Genomic DNA, 17,933 nt, shown 5'->3' with positions numbered 1-17,933 from the left:
AGAAAAACTGCTTAACAACAACACTGCACAGGTGTAAAGCATATTCCAATTTAAAATCAGTAAATACCACAAGGATTAAAAGATTATCATCATTAAACAAAGAAAAGGAACATATCCTAGCTTTATTAGTCTTCCAACAAGTAGAAATCCTTTCTAAATAATGAAAAATAAGTGATACATAACATAGAAACTCTAAGAAGCATATAGCCACAATGAGCCAGGCTAAAAACTTCTGAGAAGCTAATTCTACAAAATGTAGAAAGGCTGATAATAAAAACATTTTCACAACACACTGAAACTAAAGACACTAAGATAATTAAATAAATATGATCCAAAACACCTTGTACACACTTGTAACTAACATTAATTGTGAAGGCTCCTATAAAAGATAAATCCATGAACTGTATTATATGAGTCAGATGAACCATCTTGAAAGAAGCTCAAATGAAAAGGTTTTGAGTACACATGAAATAAAGCAACTAACAACCAGGACCAAATGCTATTCAAGACATTTGAAACTCAAATTCAAGTGAAACTACCAATTATTAATCTTTCTGCACGATTCGCATCTTATACTAGCTCAGTATCTAAAGAAGAGTAGTTGGCAAAAATGACAGTAAATTCTGAAGTGCCAAGACAATCCTGGAAACAAGAGACTTGCCCATCTAACTCTTGATGTGGGTTTTTTGCTATTGAAATCAGATAATGAATTTTAACACACAAATCTGTATGACACTAGAGGAAAAAGCTAGCAAGACGTCTGAAGATAAAAAAGTAACTAACGAAAACATAAGATTTTTTTTAAGCAGATAAAATACTCTGATGAAGTCACATTTATTGCACAATAAGGAGACCTTTTTCAAGGTGTTTTCAAAAGGTTTAGAGAAGACTTCTTATTAAAGCTTCTTAAAAAGGAAAAGAAAAACATATGTCATTATGGGATAAAATAGGAACTCTTCTCAAGAACTTGTTGAAAAGACAAGATACAAAGGGTAGAAATAAAGTAGTTTTTGTAAGGGACAGTGATTATCAGAGGACTTCCTAAAGACTCTATGTAGTGTTTACCCAGCTGGACTAAAGTCAAGGGGAAGAGAGGCTCAAGTTGGAAAAGCAGAGGTAAGAGTGGGTGAAAAAAGGAAGCAAAGAACACCTGTTAGAACCCACCTGCTGCATTTTGGCACCTGCCATGTGATACGCTAGAAAGTTATACCAGTACATGCAATCCTCTTGAGACAGAACAGGTGTATTAAGCTTGTAGTATTTCTTGTACTGATTTACTATGTTTTTATGTAGCTCCTGCAAAGCAAAGAAAAACACACTTTTGGCATTGAGGAATTATAAGTATTATATTGTAAATAGCATTGAGGAATAATATTATTTCTCAATTGTAATACATTAACAAGTGAAATAAAAAAGCTAACCTTCCAAAATTGTACACCTAACCTAATTTACTGCTAAAGACTTCTCCATTATATTCTCTGTATATTAAAAGACAGCAAAGCGAACTGTTAATCCTACTTCTCAGATTGAGATCAGCTACCAAATCTCTCTTCATCTTAAATGTTGGTAGCCACAAAAAACAAACAAACAACAAACAAAGTAAAAAAAAAAAATTCCTTACGTAAGTAATCTAAAGCAAAATGAAAAACTTGCCTTTTCTTCATATCTACTCTTTCTGCCTTGTCTTTCAGAACTGAAATTGAGCCCAATTTACAGGCCATCTTCCTGAAAGTACAGCCATTTTTAAAACTGAAAAAAAGGGAACAAAAAGCATTTCCCTGCATTAAAGAAGAAGTTTCCTATTCTGGTAGGGCCTTTATGTCTTTGGAATAAACAGTAGAACATTACATCTCCTGCTGGAAACATCTGATAGAAAAATAATGGTTATAGAGTCTTCTCTCAGATTAGTCTCTTAGCTGCAGATGGAACCATCAAGAAATGCCTCCACAGTTTCAAGCTGAAAATAAATATTTTAATTAGTCAGCCTGAAGTTAAATTTAATTTGGACCTATGCTATAAAGTTACCCAGAGTGTCATTTAACAAAGCAACATTTTCTGAAAAATGCAGCTTTGGAGAGTAAAGTTGAATGCAAGTACCAGTTGATACGCTACCTGAAGCTGGTTGCGATTCTTCTCTGTGAGAAAGTCAAGCTGAAGATCATGTAAATAATAGTGGAACGACTTCCCATTACGATCACAGAACAACAGTGATTTGTTAACAAATTCCTGTAGTATATCTTCAACTTCTTCAGTTTCCATATCCCAAAGAATACAGAGAACCTAAAAAGATATTTACACATTAACAGAGAAGAGAATCAGAACCAACACATACTACGACTTGGATGAATATTATAAAAGGCTACCAATTAACTGTCAACAAAATGCATACTAACAAACATAGACACAAAGGGTAATCAATTCAATAAGTTACCAACTCCTCCATACAAACCACAGGATGGATATAAGAAGTTAACCTATCTTTTGTCTATTTGTGCTGATTTATGGTGACCATAAAAAGAGACAAATTCCACACAACAGTTTTTCAAGATCTCAGTGAGCCCAATTACAATCTAATTAAAGAACAATATACAGAATGTAGATTAAACTTAAACAATATGAATATCTTTATTCAGTTATGATTATTTTAGTTTCACTATAACGATACAAGTCATGCTGCAATAACGAAACAACTCTACCCAATCTAGCAATTATTAAGTTACATACCCTAGAAGTTATAAATGACTATTACAAATTTTGAGAATTCTTAAAGGTTATTGTTTGTATCTCACTCAAAATTGCAAGATTTCTGCACTGCTTTTATTACCTTAGTAGGTACTTTAACATCTTTTGGGAGGATAGAGAGGTCTTTATAGTAGTCTTTGTGATTGTCATCCAGTTGCTCAACACTTATGGACATTGCTTCATCAAGAGCTTCGTAATCATACGAGGAAGATTTTCTTATTCTTTTAAACTGCTTATTCTGCAGCTGCCTGAGATAGTATTCCCAGCGGCTGGGGAAGTCTCGTAGTAATGCACCTATCAAGGATATCACAAGAGGAGAACCTGAAGGAAAAGAGTAAATCAAATTTAGAGGTCATCAAGGAACACAATCCAACAATTGACGATCACATGACTGAAACAGATAGTATTCCCAAATCACTGATTAAATTCTTCAGGTGTGGAGCAATGACAAATAAAATACACACTCCATGTAGACATTTGCAAATTTGCCAAACTTAAGTGTAATTGTGGTGCAGAGAGAAAATATACTGATGAAAACTACCCAAAAACCAATATGAGACTTCTGCTAAGCTTAAAAAACAACCTCAAAATATTTAACAAGCACTTGTATTTTACTTAACATATATGGTATTAAAGGATATTCCCTCTCTATTTTTAAGTCAAAATATAGAAGAAAAAACCCAACATTCAGTGGTAAATTGTACAATAAAGAGCAACTAGAATACCTTTGCATTCTCTTACAAGAGAGTTAGCTTGTTCTGGAAGTTCTGATATTTTCATATTCACAAACAGGGATAAAATCTCCAGTCCTTTCTCATGTGCCAGCCCACTTTCCACATGAACCTCGTATTTATTGCCTAGAAACAGAAACATAGAAAACATTTTGACAAATGCAAAAAAAAAAAAAAAAAAAGGAAATTCAAAGTATTTTCCAAGTAAAATCTGGAGCAAAGGTTTATGATTTTTTGCACAGGATTTCATAGGACTAAGAAGAGTATAAATTCTACTTATCAGAATCAGCTTGCATTAGAGATATATACAGAGAAAAAATAGACTATAAGCTAAAAATTACAAATGCACTATGGGCAGTCACTGGTGAATAGTGTAGAGATAATCAGTCTAACAGCATCAGTGTCACAGAGGTTCATTCATTCTGTTTAAAATTACTGCACTCATCAATGTAAACATGTTACTTTCAGGATAGCATCCATCACTTATTTCACAAAGAGCATAAAATGTTACAAAGCAGAATTCTAAAACCTTGCCACTTGTGCACAGATTTATAGACAGATTCTATCAGATTCTTTTGAAAGCTCACATGAACAAACTGCAGAGATAGACACATAAAATCTGCAGTGCAGGAGAGGAAACTGTTCCTTACCAGCCACAGCATCTGTTACACTCCTGTCCCTGCTCGTGATGAGTACCTGACATTGATTATCAAATGCTTTTAGCACCCAGGAATCCCAAATGTCATCCAGGACCAAAAGAGACCTAGTGCAAGAAGAAATACTTCAGGTCAAATATTAATGCTAAAATAAAGTACTGCATTTTCATAAAGAAAAAGCATTTTCAAAATTTACAAAGTATCACTGCGTTTTTTTGGTTTTGTTTTTGTTTTTTATATTAGTACATAGAATATCATAATAGCATGTCCAGAGAAGGGTAAAAACAATGGTAAAGGTCTAGAAAATGTCTTAAGAGGCATGGCTAAGGGAGCTGGGGTTGTTTAGTCTGGGATAAAGAAGGCTCAGGGGGTACCTGATCAATCTTTATGACCTGAAAGGAGGTTGTAGCCAGGTGGGAGTTGGTCACTTTGCCATGTCTCAAGTGGAAGGATGAGAGGAAATGGCCTTAAATTACACCAGGGCAGTTCACATTAAATATTAGAAAAAAATAATTTTCCCTGAAAGAGTGGTTAAGCACTGGAATGAGTTGCCAAGGGAGGTGGTAGAGTCATTGTCTCTGGGAGCATTCAAGAAGTGTCTGGATGTGGCACTTAGGGGATATGGTTGAGAGGTGATTATGGGGGTGCTGGGCTGATGGCTAGACTTGATGATCTTGAAGTTCTCTTCCAACCTTGGTGATTCTGTGATTAAACACTGTGCAAGAAGCTGAATGCAATTATCTCACGAAGATATTAACCATTTATTATTTCATAGCTACAACTGAAGTGTAAACAACATTTTGAGTAACATTTCCATTAGTAGATGCCAGGAAAACCAGAAATATTTACTGGTTTTAAGTCACTAGGTTTCATAAATGAAGAAAAGGGTTGTATAAAACTAGGTAACACTCTGACACAGGCTCGTGATAAGCTTTGTGGGAAAGCATTTAAGTTTCCTTTTGACTGAAGAGTTTTCAATTCTGTTTTTGTATCTTTGGAAAGCTATATGAGACTAACCCTCTTCTAAAGCAATTGTCTTGAATGGCAAGGCTCTTCTTACATAAATGACATTTCATAATGACTACATATTCCAATCCTATGGCCAGCCACATTTGTATATTCCTACACGGAATCTCAACAGAATAAGGTACCTACACATGCCTATATATGACAGAGAAGTTACTGAAAACTGTTTTTAAAAGATTGGGTTTAAGAGAGCAAGAAGTCAAAAAGACTAGCTGGCAAGTAGATGTATGAAAAAGAAGTAACAGTTATTTGCATTCAGTGAGTTTTAGTTTTTGACACCTACTGCTACAAATCATTTACGTTTACTATGCTTTTTTTTAAGGGATGGAATTTTCCACTCCACTAGTTACTGGTTAAGTTGTCCAATTCTCACTGAAGCATGACTAAACTTCTGCATTTTTGTTCAGCTAAGTGGCACTTATGCCATCAAGGCCTATAAACAAGAATTTGACTCTCCTTAAAGAAGTGCATACACATCCGACCACATTCTCAAAGACACACTTAAGTCTTGGATATCCCTATCTCATTTTTATACAACTCTTCCATTAATAACCTTTTGATAAATCAGAGGGTTCACAAGAATACTATCATAGTTGTAAAGGACACATTTTCTGGCACTTTCACAATTGAAAATATGATGGGTGGCATGAATTACAGCTTGATTTTATGCTTTTAATTAATCTGAGCACTTCAAAGTCCTCCCATTCATTAGGCACCAGTGATTTTTCTCCTCCAGTCACACCAACAAATCTTAAATTCTAATTAGGATTATTTAAAAAACCAAAACAAACAAAAATGCACCCCAAGTAAACAAAAAAAGCCCTGTGATAATAATCACAAAAGATTAAAATCTCTATTTTGCTATTTTAAAGTATACCATAGTTTCAATTTCTCATTATATTAATAATTAAATCCCAAGAAACATAACTGGCTTCAAAATCTGAATCCTTTGTCTAATACTTTATTCCCAAGAGATGTACTGGGTTGGCTGTCTGAATGCAGGCACAGCTAAAGTAACTCCTTGTCACCAAACAGAATTCCAGAGCAAAGCCAGCTCCTTCCCAAGCTGCAGTGAAGTTTTGTTTCCCATACACTTGCACCCTTTATGAACCTTCTTCCCAGGCACATTCCCCTCCGATTCCTCCCATGCACACTTCTATATTGAAGAGTTTTGATTTCTTTTGTTTGCTAATAAACAAGAAATAACAGTGGAAATGTGTCAATGGGGACAACCACTTCACATCCTTCAAGGGAAAGTGGACTTTCAGCTGATAGGTTTCTTTTGGAGGACCTGTCAATATTTCCCACATCTTTTCTTCACAAGAAAGACTTTTTTTTCCCCTGTACAGAAATACCAGTATTCTACACTGCTCTCCACAAAGATCACAAGGCTGGAGTATTATTCCTAAGGTAACTCACTGACAAGCAGGCTTATTTAATTTAGTACAGATTTTCCCAGAAAATAATGAATTATTCTCAGCAAATAGCAAAAATTATTGTCCAAATGTGAAAAAAGCTGTGCAATGACTGAGAAAGACACTGGTTTCTTGGCAATAATTGGTCACATCATGAAAACTTCCTTTAATTTTGGTACCTCTAGACCAAACACTTCTTAAAGACACCAGCTGTTCTGGAAAGGAAGAATTTTAAGCAGTGATACACACCATTTTTTCTGCTGTATGATCCTCACAGATCAGTAAAGCAGTCTACACACACAATGAGAACACTGAAAGTTAGAGAAATCCTTATTTCCAACTGTTTGTTCCTATCTTTTACTATTCAATCCCATCTTTCATTATTTTACTATTTGCCTTTTCAAGCAAATATGACTTCTGCACAGCTGGTTAACAATATGGTTAACATATTGATATAAGTAATATTAGCCTAAGTTAGGAAGTTGGTCAAAAAACCCCAAAATACACACCACAGACACCTCAGATGATTAGACCAGAATTACTCTGCAAAATTCTGCCAGTTAAAAGAACAGTATTTGATTTTACTGACATCACCTGGGGTATTTGCGTAGCATGAGCAAACGAAGACGATCTTTAGCCTCCTCAATGTTATGTGGTGGCCTTTGTGAAAGAGTGGAGTCGTGTTCCAATCTACTACAGAGATTCTGAAGTTTTATGAGAAGCCCTGCTTTGTCCTGTTTCCCAACAGAGATCCAGTGAACTCCTCCTGGAAAGTAATCTATCAAGAAAAGCAATATTAATCATGCTATACATTTTAAATAATTTAAAATATTTAATAGCAACTTACAGTAGTAAGTCCTCATTCATTAAAACACAAACCCCTAAAGTCTGTTGCAAGACATCGTTGCAACTCTACTACAAACACCAAAAGATGGTTCTACAAGACGACTCCTGCTTATTTTAAAAGGAACAGACTCTGCAGGACAAGTACTCACAGAAATTTCATACCATCACTGATGCTGTTGTCTCTCTTTTCTACATGTCTTCCTTCCTGTCCCTCCACTGCCCCTTCTGCATCCATCATTCTGCTAGTCTGACCTACCATTTACATTTTTAACCATGTAGAACCACAGGATTTCAGAGAATGGGGTGAAAAAATAATCCTGAAACAATGATCAAGAAGATATCTAGAAGATTCAGCTGTAGCACAGGATGCTGTAGTAGCTATCCCTACATCCTTTTTTACTTTAGTGCAAAGTCATACTTTCTCCTCTTAGTGTCCTATGCAAGGAAAAATAAATAAAATAGAAAAAAAATGCCATGAAATGTTTGCATCTACGATCTACTTTAAGCTAAGGCAATACTAATCACCCACAAATGCCTGCCGCTATTAAAATATATGCAAAAGCTAGAGAAAGATTTTTTTAATTTACATAGCAAGGAGAAGAGTCTGAGGACCTTATAATGCCCAAAAGGACTATAACTAGATATATTATTTTGCACTAACAGAAATAACAATTTCAAGTTAATTAAGGATGCATCTACACTCATAAACCAAAGCAGATTCTAAGGTGAAAAGCCAGTCAAAAACTTTTTCTACAAACCAGTAGAATACTTAGTGGTCCTAGACCATGAAATGGCTATGAAAGTTGTATGTTGCAAGCAAGTATTTCAGAATCACCTAAGAAATTTAGAAATCCAAATCACTTTCAAGGTGACATATTGCATCATACATGTCCAATATGTGTATACCTGTAGTAATTTTTATAAAAATACAGATGTTTTTCTGAAAGTACCTTCCAAGAGCTGAGGATCCCTTAAAGCTTCTGCTGTTAAAACAGTCTTTCCGCAGCCTGCCATTCCATAAACTGTGACCCAACCTGGATCATTTCCCAAGCAGTACAGTTTCTTTTTAATAGCTTCTACCAGTTTTGGTCGAGTGACAAACACAACGGGTCTCTGTGGTACACCCCCTTCGCAGAGAATGGTCTTCACTAAAGTTAAGAACAAGAAACATCAAAATAAAACATGAGTTCTAAATGTGTTGCTTCTTCAAACCCAACCAAACAACTCTTCACCCAAAATAACCAGTGGGCTCCCTCCCCACCTCATGTCCATAAAAATGTCCTAAAAACTGCTGGACTCAAAATACTAAATACTGAAAAAATACTGCTTTCATAGAAATAAATTACTTAGCATGTAACAAGCCCCCTATCTAAAACAGTGTTCAAATTAATAACTGCACAAGTAAAGCTTGTTATGTTAATCCCTAGAAGTGAAAAAAGAACTAACCTCCTATGGAAACTGTGGCAAACACATGAGTTCAACATTACAATACCTAACAATCACTTTCTCAGCCAGAAGTCACCACACTGTGGATGTGGCACAAAAGAAAGGATGCTGAGTAAGGCCTTTCCTTGGCACAGCACTGGGGTCCAAGCAGGACTTCCATTGATTTAAGCTGAGAAAGCATGACTTGAAAGAGATAAAGCATAACAGGAAAGAAAAAGTGCACTTCATCTGCCCACTCTGTGGCCATATGGAGTAACATAACTGATAAACTTAGATTATCTAAGATAAACTGGAACTCCACGTGCCTTTGACACTAATTAAATGCAGAGTGCCAGTAAATATGGCTGTTAGTTATATGCAGTTAGAAAGTTCTGCCCATTACAAACTACAAATTTATTTCATGTCAGTCAAAGATGACACTGATGACAATGCAGTAAAAGTTATGGAACTTATAGAGGGTCACTAAAAGATCTGGTGGAAAGAATTAAGTAATAATTAGATCAACTAATCAATGATCAACTAGATCAACGTAGGTTGAGAATTTCCAGATTACTCCTCAAGATAAATACCAGAATTTTGGAGGTTTTCTTTTAATCCATACAAATGAGAGTCTTCCCTTCACTTACAACAAAAATGTTATAAATCAGAGAAAACCGTGAGAGCATCAGGTCTCCTGCCTTTTAAAACAATGATCTACTTTAATAGTAGATCATTTAATAATATTTTAAGCATTATTTAATACAAATATTTTCAAGATGGCCTATAAAAGTTGTAACTCTCCTGCCATATTAAGAAGATTAAATAGAGACATAGTTACCACACAACCAAAACAAACAAATGCACCAACTGCTCCTTTTTCATTGGAACGGGTATTACACATAGTCACTTTCTAAGGAATAAAAAAGACAATTTCACACTGAAGCATAGTGATTGCTGTAGTTCCACTGACCGTAGGAAGTCATTCCATCCATTGAACTCTTTCTGTTACCAGACGAGACAGCAGGGATGCCGTCCTGAAGAAGCGCAGCAAGATCTCTGTACCCTTCATGGAGCAGTGCATTATAAAAGGATCTATATGAGTTATTATCCTTTGTAAGAATAATGTTTATCAGCATAGCTGCTCGCTCCTTCTGTGTATTCTAGAAAAAAAATTAGAAGAGGTATTTTACAAAACTAAGAAACCTCAGAAATCATTTAATCAATCACTCTGTAAATTACAGACTATTTATAGTTACAGAAATAGCCTTCAACTTACCAAGCCCTTAACTTTATTAAGAGCAAAAAAACCTGTGTCCTAAGTATACACTTCAGAATGTGACAAATCCAGGAATTAGATAGTCAGAAATTACTATTTTTAAAAAGGATGGTAAAATATGTGAGTAGAGTAGGAAGAGAAACAGCAGTGAGAGAATTCTACCTGTTGCTTCACTCTCTCCTCCTCCTGTAATGTTAGTACTTCATCAGAAATCATATGATCCATAATATAAGAAGTCTTGATGTCATTTTCCAGTGCTTGACGATTCTTAAGCAAATAATTTCTACTCTTGACATCCATATCGCTTCAGTGTGAAAAAGAGAGGGGCGTCAAGTCAGACTGGGAACATAACTTAAAAGCACGAGGCAAGAAGTCTTAAAACAGCTTATAAATTTTGGTGTAAAAATCAGAAAGAGCAGCAAAGCATCTACTAATTCTGAAAATACAAATTCTTTCCCCCACTCCTATGAATTTACGTTTATGAACAGAACTTCACAATTACAAAGCCAAAGACTACAAGCCCCTCATATACTAGCAACTTGCCAAACACCTCTATTAAAAGGTCTTCTCCCCACCGACTAAATCCCTCAGGTTTTTTGAAGTCCTTGAATCATGTGATTGGGACAACGGGATGAGAAAGAGGATTGGTCTCATTGCACGGGATAAATGCATAAACGTCTCCAAGTTCAAGACTCCATACAAGGACATTCGGATCATGACATGTAAGAGGGAGCACCCGACACTGCCACTGACTGCGCTATACCTTCCTTTATCAGCATTTGAACAGACAACTTTAAACTTGCATTCTTCCTCCATATCATGAAAAACCAAATGTCTGAAGAAAACAGAAGGTGAAAACTACCGACTACAGCGTAAAGGCTTCCCAGAACTGGTCAGCGACTCCGAGAGTCCCAATCGATCAAAACGCTCGCTCCGATCACACTCCTGGCCAGGAAAGCTCCATAAACAAGTCCAAACTCCTCCACAGAGCAACTGTGCAGGTGCCTGCAGAAGCGCTCGCCTTTTCCGGCACTCTCTCCTCCACGGGCTGGGTAGATGCAGAAGAGCTGCCTTTAAATAAGCCCGTGATAGAGTACCTATTCCGCCATGCTGACAGAACTTGGCATTTTCACTGAAAATTAGGTAGTTAGGAAAGCCTTCCACTCTACCGCGGAGGAAAGGGGACGCTAAAGTTCCCCGATCGAAAATCGCACAATAATAGTAATAATAATAATAATAATAATAATAATAATAATAATAATACTGCCACACGCGAAGCAAACACAAAATAAATCGCTCCCCAAACACCCAAAACAAAGGGTTAACTCACACCGTGCCGATGTTGCCAGCCACAAACGAAACCGCTCCCGAGGCGCTCCGCCCGCCCGCCCGCCGCCGCTGACCCGCTCGCCGCCGCGGCGGAACCGCTCCCGGCGCGGTCCGGTCCGGTCCGTCCCTGCGTGTCCGCCACGCCGCTCACCGGGCGGGCAGCCCGGAGCCCCGGCAGCCGCCGGCCCCGAGCCCCTGCCGCGCCCCGAGCCCCTGCCGAGCTCCGAGGAGCGGCCGCCGCCCCACGGCTCCCGGGAAGGCGGCGCCGGCAGCGCTTCCTCCTTCCGGGCCTGGGCGGGGAAGGGCCGGCCCGGCCCGCTCGCCGCTCTCCGCCCGCCGCCGAACAAAGCCCCGCGCTGCCTCCCGCGCCGGCGCGGAGCCGCCGAGACCCGGCTGTGCGGGCCGGGATCGCTGCCGGCCGGCCCGCGGGGAGGAGAGGCCGCGGGCGGGCTCCGGGCGTGGCGCCCCGGGCGCTGACGAGCCAGCCGCGGCCAGGGGAGGGGCCCCGGGGCCTGTAAACGTGGTGCCTGCGGGGCCGGGCGGCCCTGCCCGCCACCGCCCCCCGCAGCTGAGGCCGGAGGAGCGCGGCGGGTACGGGGCAGCGGCCACAGGCAACGGGAGCTGGGACTGCCAGGGCTGGGGGCGTCCTGCAGGGCGGGCCCGGGGCTTGGGCTTGCTGGGAGCCCGGGGGGCGGAGGGCATGTGGGCACTTTGGAGCAGAGGGAGCAGTCGGTCACTCTGGGGGAGCCGAGGGGATGTGAGTCACTCTGGGGAGCCGAGGGGGCACTCGGTCGCTTTGGGGAGAGCCGAGGGGGCAGTCGGTCACTCTGGGGGCAGCGGAACAGCGCGGCCGGCGGTCCGGAAGGGGCTCTGGGGAGCTGTGGGGCATCCCTCTGTTACCAATTTATGACCAAAAGCCAATTATGGTTTCCAATTGAAATTTTATTAATTACAGCAAGCAAAGCAAAAGCAGTTTCAGCGCTGGGCGACAGGTGGGCTCTTCGTCCCACAAACCCGCCGCGCCGATCCGGGGTCTCTGGTGTCCTCTTATACAGTTCTGTTCCTTGTCGACGTGACTGTCCTCGATGTACTCTGCGCATGTCCATCCTGTGTTGCTAGGGTCTTGATTAGCCTTTCCTCAGATGCAGTTAATCATCGCAATTAGCGTGTCCCTGAAAATGTTTATCTCAACAGGAAGGGGTCAGTAAAGTTATACAATTTATCTATCTCTTGATTTAGTGAGCAGACATTCTTTATCTATCTCCCTTCATCCTTGATTTAGTGAACGGACATACCTTACTTATCTCCCTTCACTCCTTCTAGTGAACAAATGTACTTTATTACATCTATATCCCATCACCCTTCTAGTGAACAAATGTACTTTATTACAATCTATATCCCATCACCCTTCTAGTGAACAAATGTACTTTATTACATCTATATCCTATTACCCTTCTAGTGAATAAAACATCTATTTCCCTTCACCCTTCTAGTGAGCAAAGCATCTATATCCCTTCACCCAGATTTAGTGAACAAACACACTTTATCACAATCCCCCCTTTTTCTTTCAGGCTATTTTGTTTTGTTCATTAAATCGCTTTAGCTCTTGTCTGCTCCATCAAATAAACTTAACATGATAGTCATCTTAATTGTCAGCCTTAAACTAGTGGTCTCTCCTTTGTAATAACAGGTACGATTTTGGATAGGAGGGTCATTCCCACTCTTGGGGCATTTCCTGGACCATAACCTCTTGATTCCACTGATATCGGGGCGACCTCCTCCACAGTCTTTGTCTCCTCTGCCTCGCCCGTCGACTCGGTTGCTTCGAGCCACGGGGTGTACCATCTTCTCGGCAGCAAGAGTATTCTTCAGGAGGGGAGTTTTGCCCCCTTCGGGTTGTCTTTTGAATGTAAGTGTTCCAATTATGGTCTTTGACCTCTGGAACGTTACAATTGATGCTCTTTGCCCTTTTGCGGCACAGTCCTGCTATAATGTGCGCCACGAAAGGCACTGGTTCGTTTGAATGATAACAGTAAAGGTCCGGATTAACCCCTTCTGCAAAAATATTCCACCATTCATTAGATCCTAATATTAAGTTTCCAGTGGCCACCCTCTGGGCCAATGTCCAATTAGTTATTTCTCGTTGGAGAGACCAACAGGAATAACAAACTCCTTTTGGTGGGTACCCGTTATTACAATGGGTCCACCACCTGTCTTTACACACTAAGCATTGATAGCATACAAATGGATAACAGGTTCCCCTACAATATAAATCCGTACACTTTATTTGCACATCTTGTGCATATACATTCCCCTTATCATCCCTTCTAGCCCCAGGTAAATATTTTATTCTAAAGGTTCTATGCTTATGTTCCCTATCCATTAACCACTTCTCTTTTATTCCATAAGGTTAAACAATATATATGTATCCTTTGTATGTTTCCCCAATGTCTGTATTTAAAAGATGTAGAAGTCAAGAGGACCAGAATCAGTCAGATTCAATCGGTGTCTTTCTCAAGTGGGGTTCCCCCCCCCTTTACGAGCCAGTTTAAGTTTCAAGTCTCCGGCTGGGCTCTTGACCTCCCACTCGTCCTTGGGTATAGGCCCTTTTATGCGGCTGGCATGAGTCCACCCTCTCTCTGCAGTTCGCACCGCTGTATTGGTGGTCAATAATACCAAGTACGGGCCATCCCACCGAGGTTGCAGAGTGGTTTCTTTCCACGTTTTTATAAGGATCCAATCTCCGGGCTTTACCTGGTGTAAGGTAATATCAAGAGGGGGACGCTGGATTAATTGTCCTTTTTTCCATAATTCTTGTCTGTATCTCATCAATTCATTAATATATGTTTGAATGATTTTGTCTGTAATTCCAGGGTGATCCTGTGGTATTCCAGCATCATAGGGCATTCCATATAACATCTCAAAAGGAGATATTCCTATATCAGCTCGAGGTTGGGCCCTAAGATTTAATAAGGCAAGGGGAATACACTTTATCCAAGAGAGCTTGGTTTCTATCGTTAACTTGGCTAATTGCTTCTTCAATTCCCCATTCATTCTTTCTACTCTTCCAGAACTTTGAGGATGCCAAGGGGTGTGTTCATCCCACCTTATTCCCAAAGCCTCAGCAAGGTTTTTGACTATCTTGGAGGTAAAGTGTGGTCCCTGATCAGAATCTATAACCTCAGTTACCCCGTACCTAGGTATTATTTGTTCCAACAAAATTTTAGACACCGTTTGCGCAGTTGCTCTAGTGGTAGGGAAAGCTTCAACATAATGGGTTAGGTGGTCTACTATAACTAGTACATATTTATATCTTCCTACTTTAGGGAATTCAGTAAAGTCTATTTGAATTTTAGAAAATGGTCTGGTAGCTAAAGGTCTCCCCCCCAATGGCAATTTTCTTTGTACTGATCTGTTAACTCTCAAGCAGGTGGGGCATCCCTGGGTAATGTGCTTAGCTAAGTCGTGCAGTCCGATACACATGTATTTGGTGGCAAAATGGTCTATCAAAGCCTGGCTTCCCCAGTGTGTTTGTTTATGTAACCTGGTTAGCACTCGAGTAGCTATTGATTTAGATAACACCTCTCGCCCATCTGCTAAGTGCCACTTCCCTTCTGCGTTCTTTGAAATACCCATCCGGGTCAATTTCTGTTCTTCTTGTGTCGTAAATAATAGGGCCGAGGAATCCTGTCTGGGCTCCTCTTGTTCTTTCTGAGTTACAATTAACTCTTTAAATGCTGCCTGTTTGGCCTCTTGATCAGCAGCGTTATTCCCTCTGGTTTTAAAATCCACTCCCCTTTGATGTCCTCTGAGATGTACCACTGCTACCCTTTTTGGCTTACGTAGAGCTACTAACACCTTCTTTATTAATTCTTGATGCACCAAATCTTTCCCCTGTGAGTTTACTAGCCCTCTTTCTTCCCAGATTTTTCCAAAAGTATGTATTATTCCATAGCTATATTTGGAGTCTGTGTATATTGTTCCTTCCTTCCCTTGTAATCTGTTTAGGGCCTGCAATACAGCATATAGTTCGCAGGCTTGGGCTGACCAGGTGCCACTCAGGGGTCCTGATTCTAACACTTTAAGGGTTTTCCCGTCTATCACAGCATATCCCGACTTCCTTTTGCCTTCCACTACTCTGGAGGACCCATCTACAAAAATCCTTTCTCCCTCTTCTAATTCTTCTTCCTCTAAGTCAGGCCTAATTTTTGTTTGTTCTTCTATAGTCTGGAGACAATTATGTACTAATTTTGTGTCATCTGGTTCCCCATACAAAAATTGTGCAGGATTTTGCAAGCTGGTAGTTTCTAAAGTCAGATTGGGGGCTTCTAGTAAGATACTTTCATACTTTAAGAGCCGAGTATCCGATATCCATTTCTCAGCCTTTTGTTGGAGTACATTCCTAACATTGTGGGGAGATAGTACTTTAAGATTGCTATTGAAAGTGATTTTTTTAGCTTCCCCTACCAGGAGGGCACATCCTACTATTGCCTGTAAGCAAGTGGGCCATCCCCGGCTCACAGGATCTAATAACTTTGACAAGTATCCCACCGGCTTCTTTTTCCCTGCCCAATCTTGGGTTAGGACCCCATAAGCTGTACCATTATCTATGTTGACAAACAGATAAAAGGGTCTTTTTAAGTCTGGTAGGCTTAGGACCGGAGCGTTAACGAGATCCTCCCGTAGCCTCTGTAGTTTTCCCTTATCTTCCTCACTCCATTTTAATAACCCGTCTGTGCTAAGTTTCTGGTACAGGAACTTTACCTTGCTACTATAGTTCTCAATCCATTGCCTACAGTACCCTACTAACCCCAGCAATTGTCTGATCTGCTTCTTATTCCCCGGAGTTGGTAAGGATAATATTCCTTTTATTCTTTCCGGATCTATCTTTTTTTTCCCCCTTACTGATATAATGGCCCAAATATCTCACTTCTTCTTCTACAAACTGTAATTTCGTTTTTGATACTTTAAGTCCTTTCAATCCCAAAAAATTTAACAATTTAATGCTTTCTTTTCTGACTTTTTCTTCCTCTTTTCCTGCAATCAATAAATCATCCACATATTGGATTAATGTTATTTCAGGGTGGGGTTGATATTCTTGCAGGAGTTGCTCCAGGGCCTGCCCAAATAGATTGGGTGACTCCGTGAAGCCCTGGGGAAGAACTCGCCACCTTAATTGTTGTTTTCTATTGGTATCAGGATCCTCCCATTCAAAGGCAAAGTAATCTCTACATGATTCGTCCAGGGGGCAGGCCCAAAAGGCATCTTTTAGGTCAATCACACTATACCATAAATTATCAGGTCCCAGTTTGCTCAGTAGGGTATATGGATTCGCTACCACCGGGAACCGGGAAACCGTTCGCTTATTGATTTCCCTTAAATCATGGACTAGTCTGTATGTCCCATCCGGTTTTTTTACTGGTAAGATGGGAGTGTTAAATGGGGACATGCAGGGTTCTAGCAATCCCCTGTTTATTAATCTTTCTACTTCAGGCTTTAATCCTCTCCTACCTTCCAAGGATATAGGGTACTGTTTTAATTTTATCGGGATCTCAGGGTTTTTAATTTTGACCATAAAGGGAGGTATCTTTAATTGTCCTGCACTTTCAGGTGTATACCAAACTTCAGGATTTATTTCTTGTTCATCTTCTACTCTAAGAGGACAGAGTCTTATTTTCAGTTCTTTTCCCTTAACTTCCAAATTTATTCCCAATTCAATTATCAAGTCTCGTCCCAATAGATTAAATTCAGCTTCGGGTACTATCAAAAAATCCCCCACCCCCAGTTTGGATTCTGCTTCTATTAAAATGTCTTTAGCCACCCCGGCTTTGAACGGAATCCCACTCGCTCCCACAACGAGGGCTGTTTCCCGTGATGAATTACACCCGGGAGGCAGACTCTGTAAGGTGGACCTTTCAGCCCCCGAATCCACCAGAAACTCTACCTCCTTAGCTTGGGGACCTAGTTTTAATTTTATCAAGGGCTCTGGATGTTTCGGGGTCCCCAATATGTAGAGCCCCTGACTCCCCTAATCTTCTTTAAACATTTTTTCATCCTGTATCCTGACTCTGCAGTCTCTTTTAAAGTGTCCCCGTTTACCACAATAGAAGCAAGTCTTTTCTTCTTTCTTCTCTACCGGTCCCCCTTGCTTTGGGGGTGGTCTCCGGGTTCTCTCCCCCTTACCCTGCCTATCCGATTCTCTACTTTCCCTGACTGCAGCCACCATCATTCTAACTTGTCTCTTATGACCCTCTTCTTCCCTCCTAACATATACCCTCTGTGCTTCTCTTAATAGCTCATCCAAACCTCTATCTTGCCAATCTTCCAATTTTTCAAGTTTCTTCCGAATATCCTCCCATGATTTTGCTACAAAATGTGTTTTTAGTAATGCTTGTCCTAACGGTGTTTCAGGGTCTAGGCCCGAATACAACTGCAGATTTTTTCGTAATCTCTCCAGCCATTCCGTGGGGGTTTCATCTTTCTTTTG

The 17,933-nt window shown here is 40.1% G+C and overlaps 1 protein-coding gene across 7 annotated transcripts in view; it reads right to left on the bottom strand.

The window, feature by feature from the left end:
- APAF1 (apoptotic peptidase activating factor 1) overlaps positions 1 to 11,613 on the bottom strand; it is a 29,380-nt gene extending 17,767 nt beyond the window's left edge. For 3 of the 7 annotated variants that reach the window (XM_066319341.1, XM_066319342.1, XM_066319343.1), the window contains exons 1-10: positions 11,448 to 11,613; positions 10,280 to 10,421; positions 9,812 to 10,001; positions 8,367 to 8,564; positions 7,165 to 7,348; positions 4,124 to 4,236; positions 3,468 to 3,599; positions 2,825 to 3,063; positions 2,113 to 2,280; positions 1,165 to 1,296 (exon numbers count right to left, since the gene is read on the bottom strand). In XM_066319341.1, coding sequence (XP_066175438.1) covers positions 1,165 to 1,296; positions 2,113 to 2,280; positions 2,825 to 3,063; positions 3,468 to 3,599; positions 4,124 to 4,236; positions 7,165 to 7,348; positions 8,367 to 8,564; positions 9,812 to 10,001; positions 10,280 to 10,417 — 1,494 coding nt within the window. In that variant the 5' untranslated portion in view covers positions 10,418 to 10,421; positions 11,448 to 11,613. The remainder of the gene's footprint in view (positions 1 to 1,164; positions 1,297 to 2,112; positions 2,281 to 2,824; positions 3,064 to 3,467; positions 3,600 to 4,123; positions 4,237 to 7,164; positions 7,349 to 8,366; positions 8,565 to 9,811; positions 10,002 to 10,279; positions 10,422 to 11,447) is intronic. The other 4 variants (XM_066319339.1, XM_066319338.1, XM_066319337.1 and 1 more) reach the window with 3 other exon arrangements.
- Positions 11,614 to 17,933: the final 6,320 nt, after the last annotated feature.

Source organism: Sylvia atricapilla, chromosome 5 (assembly GCF_009819655.1).
Source record: "Sylvia atricapilla isolate bSylAtr1 chromosome 5, bSylAtr1.pri, whole genome shotgun sequence".
NCBI lineage: Eukaryota > Metazoa > Chordata > Aves > Passeriformes > Sylviidae > Sylvia > Sylvia atricapilla.
This window is presented reverse-complemented; position numbering and strand designations above follow the sequence as displayed.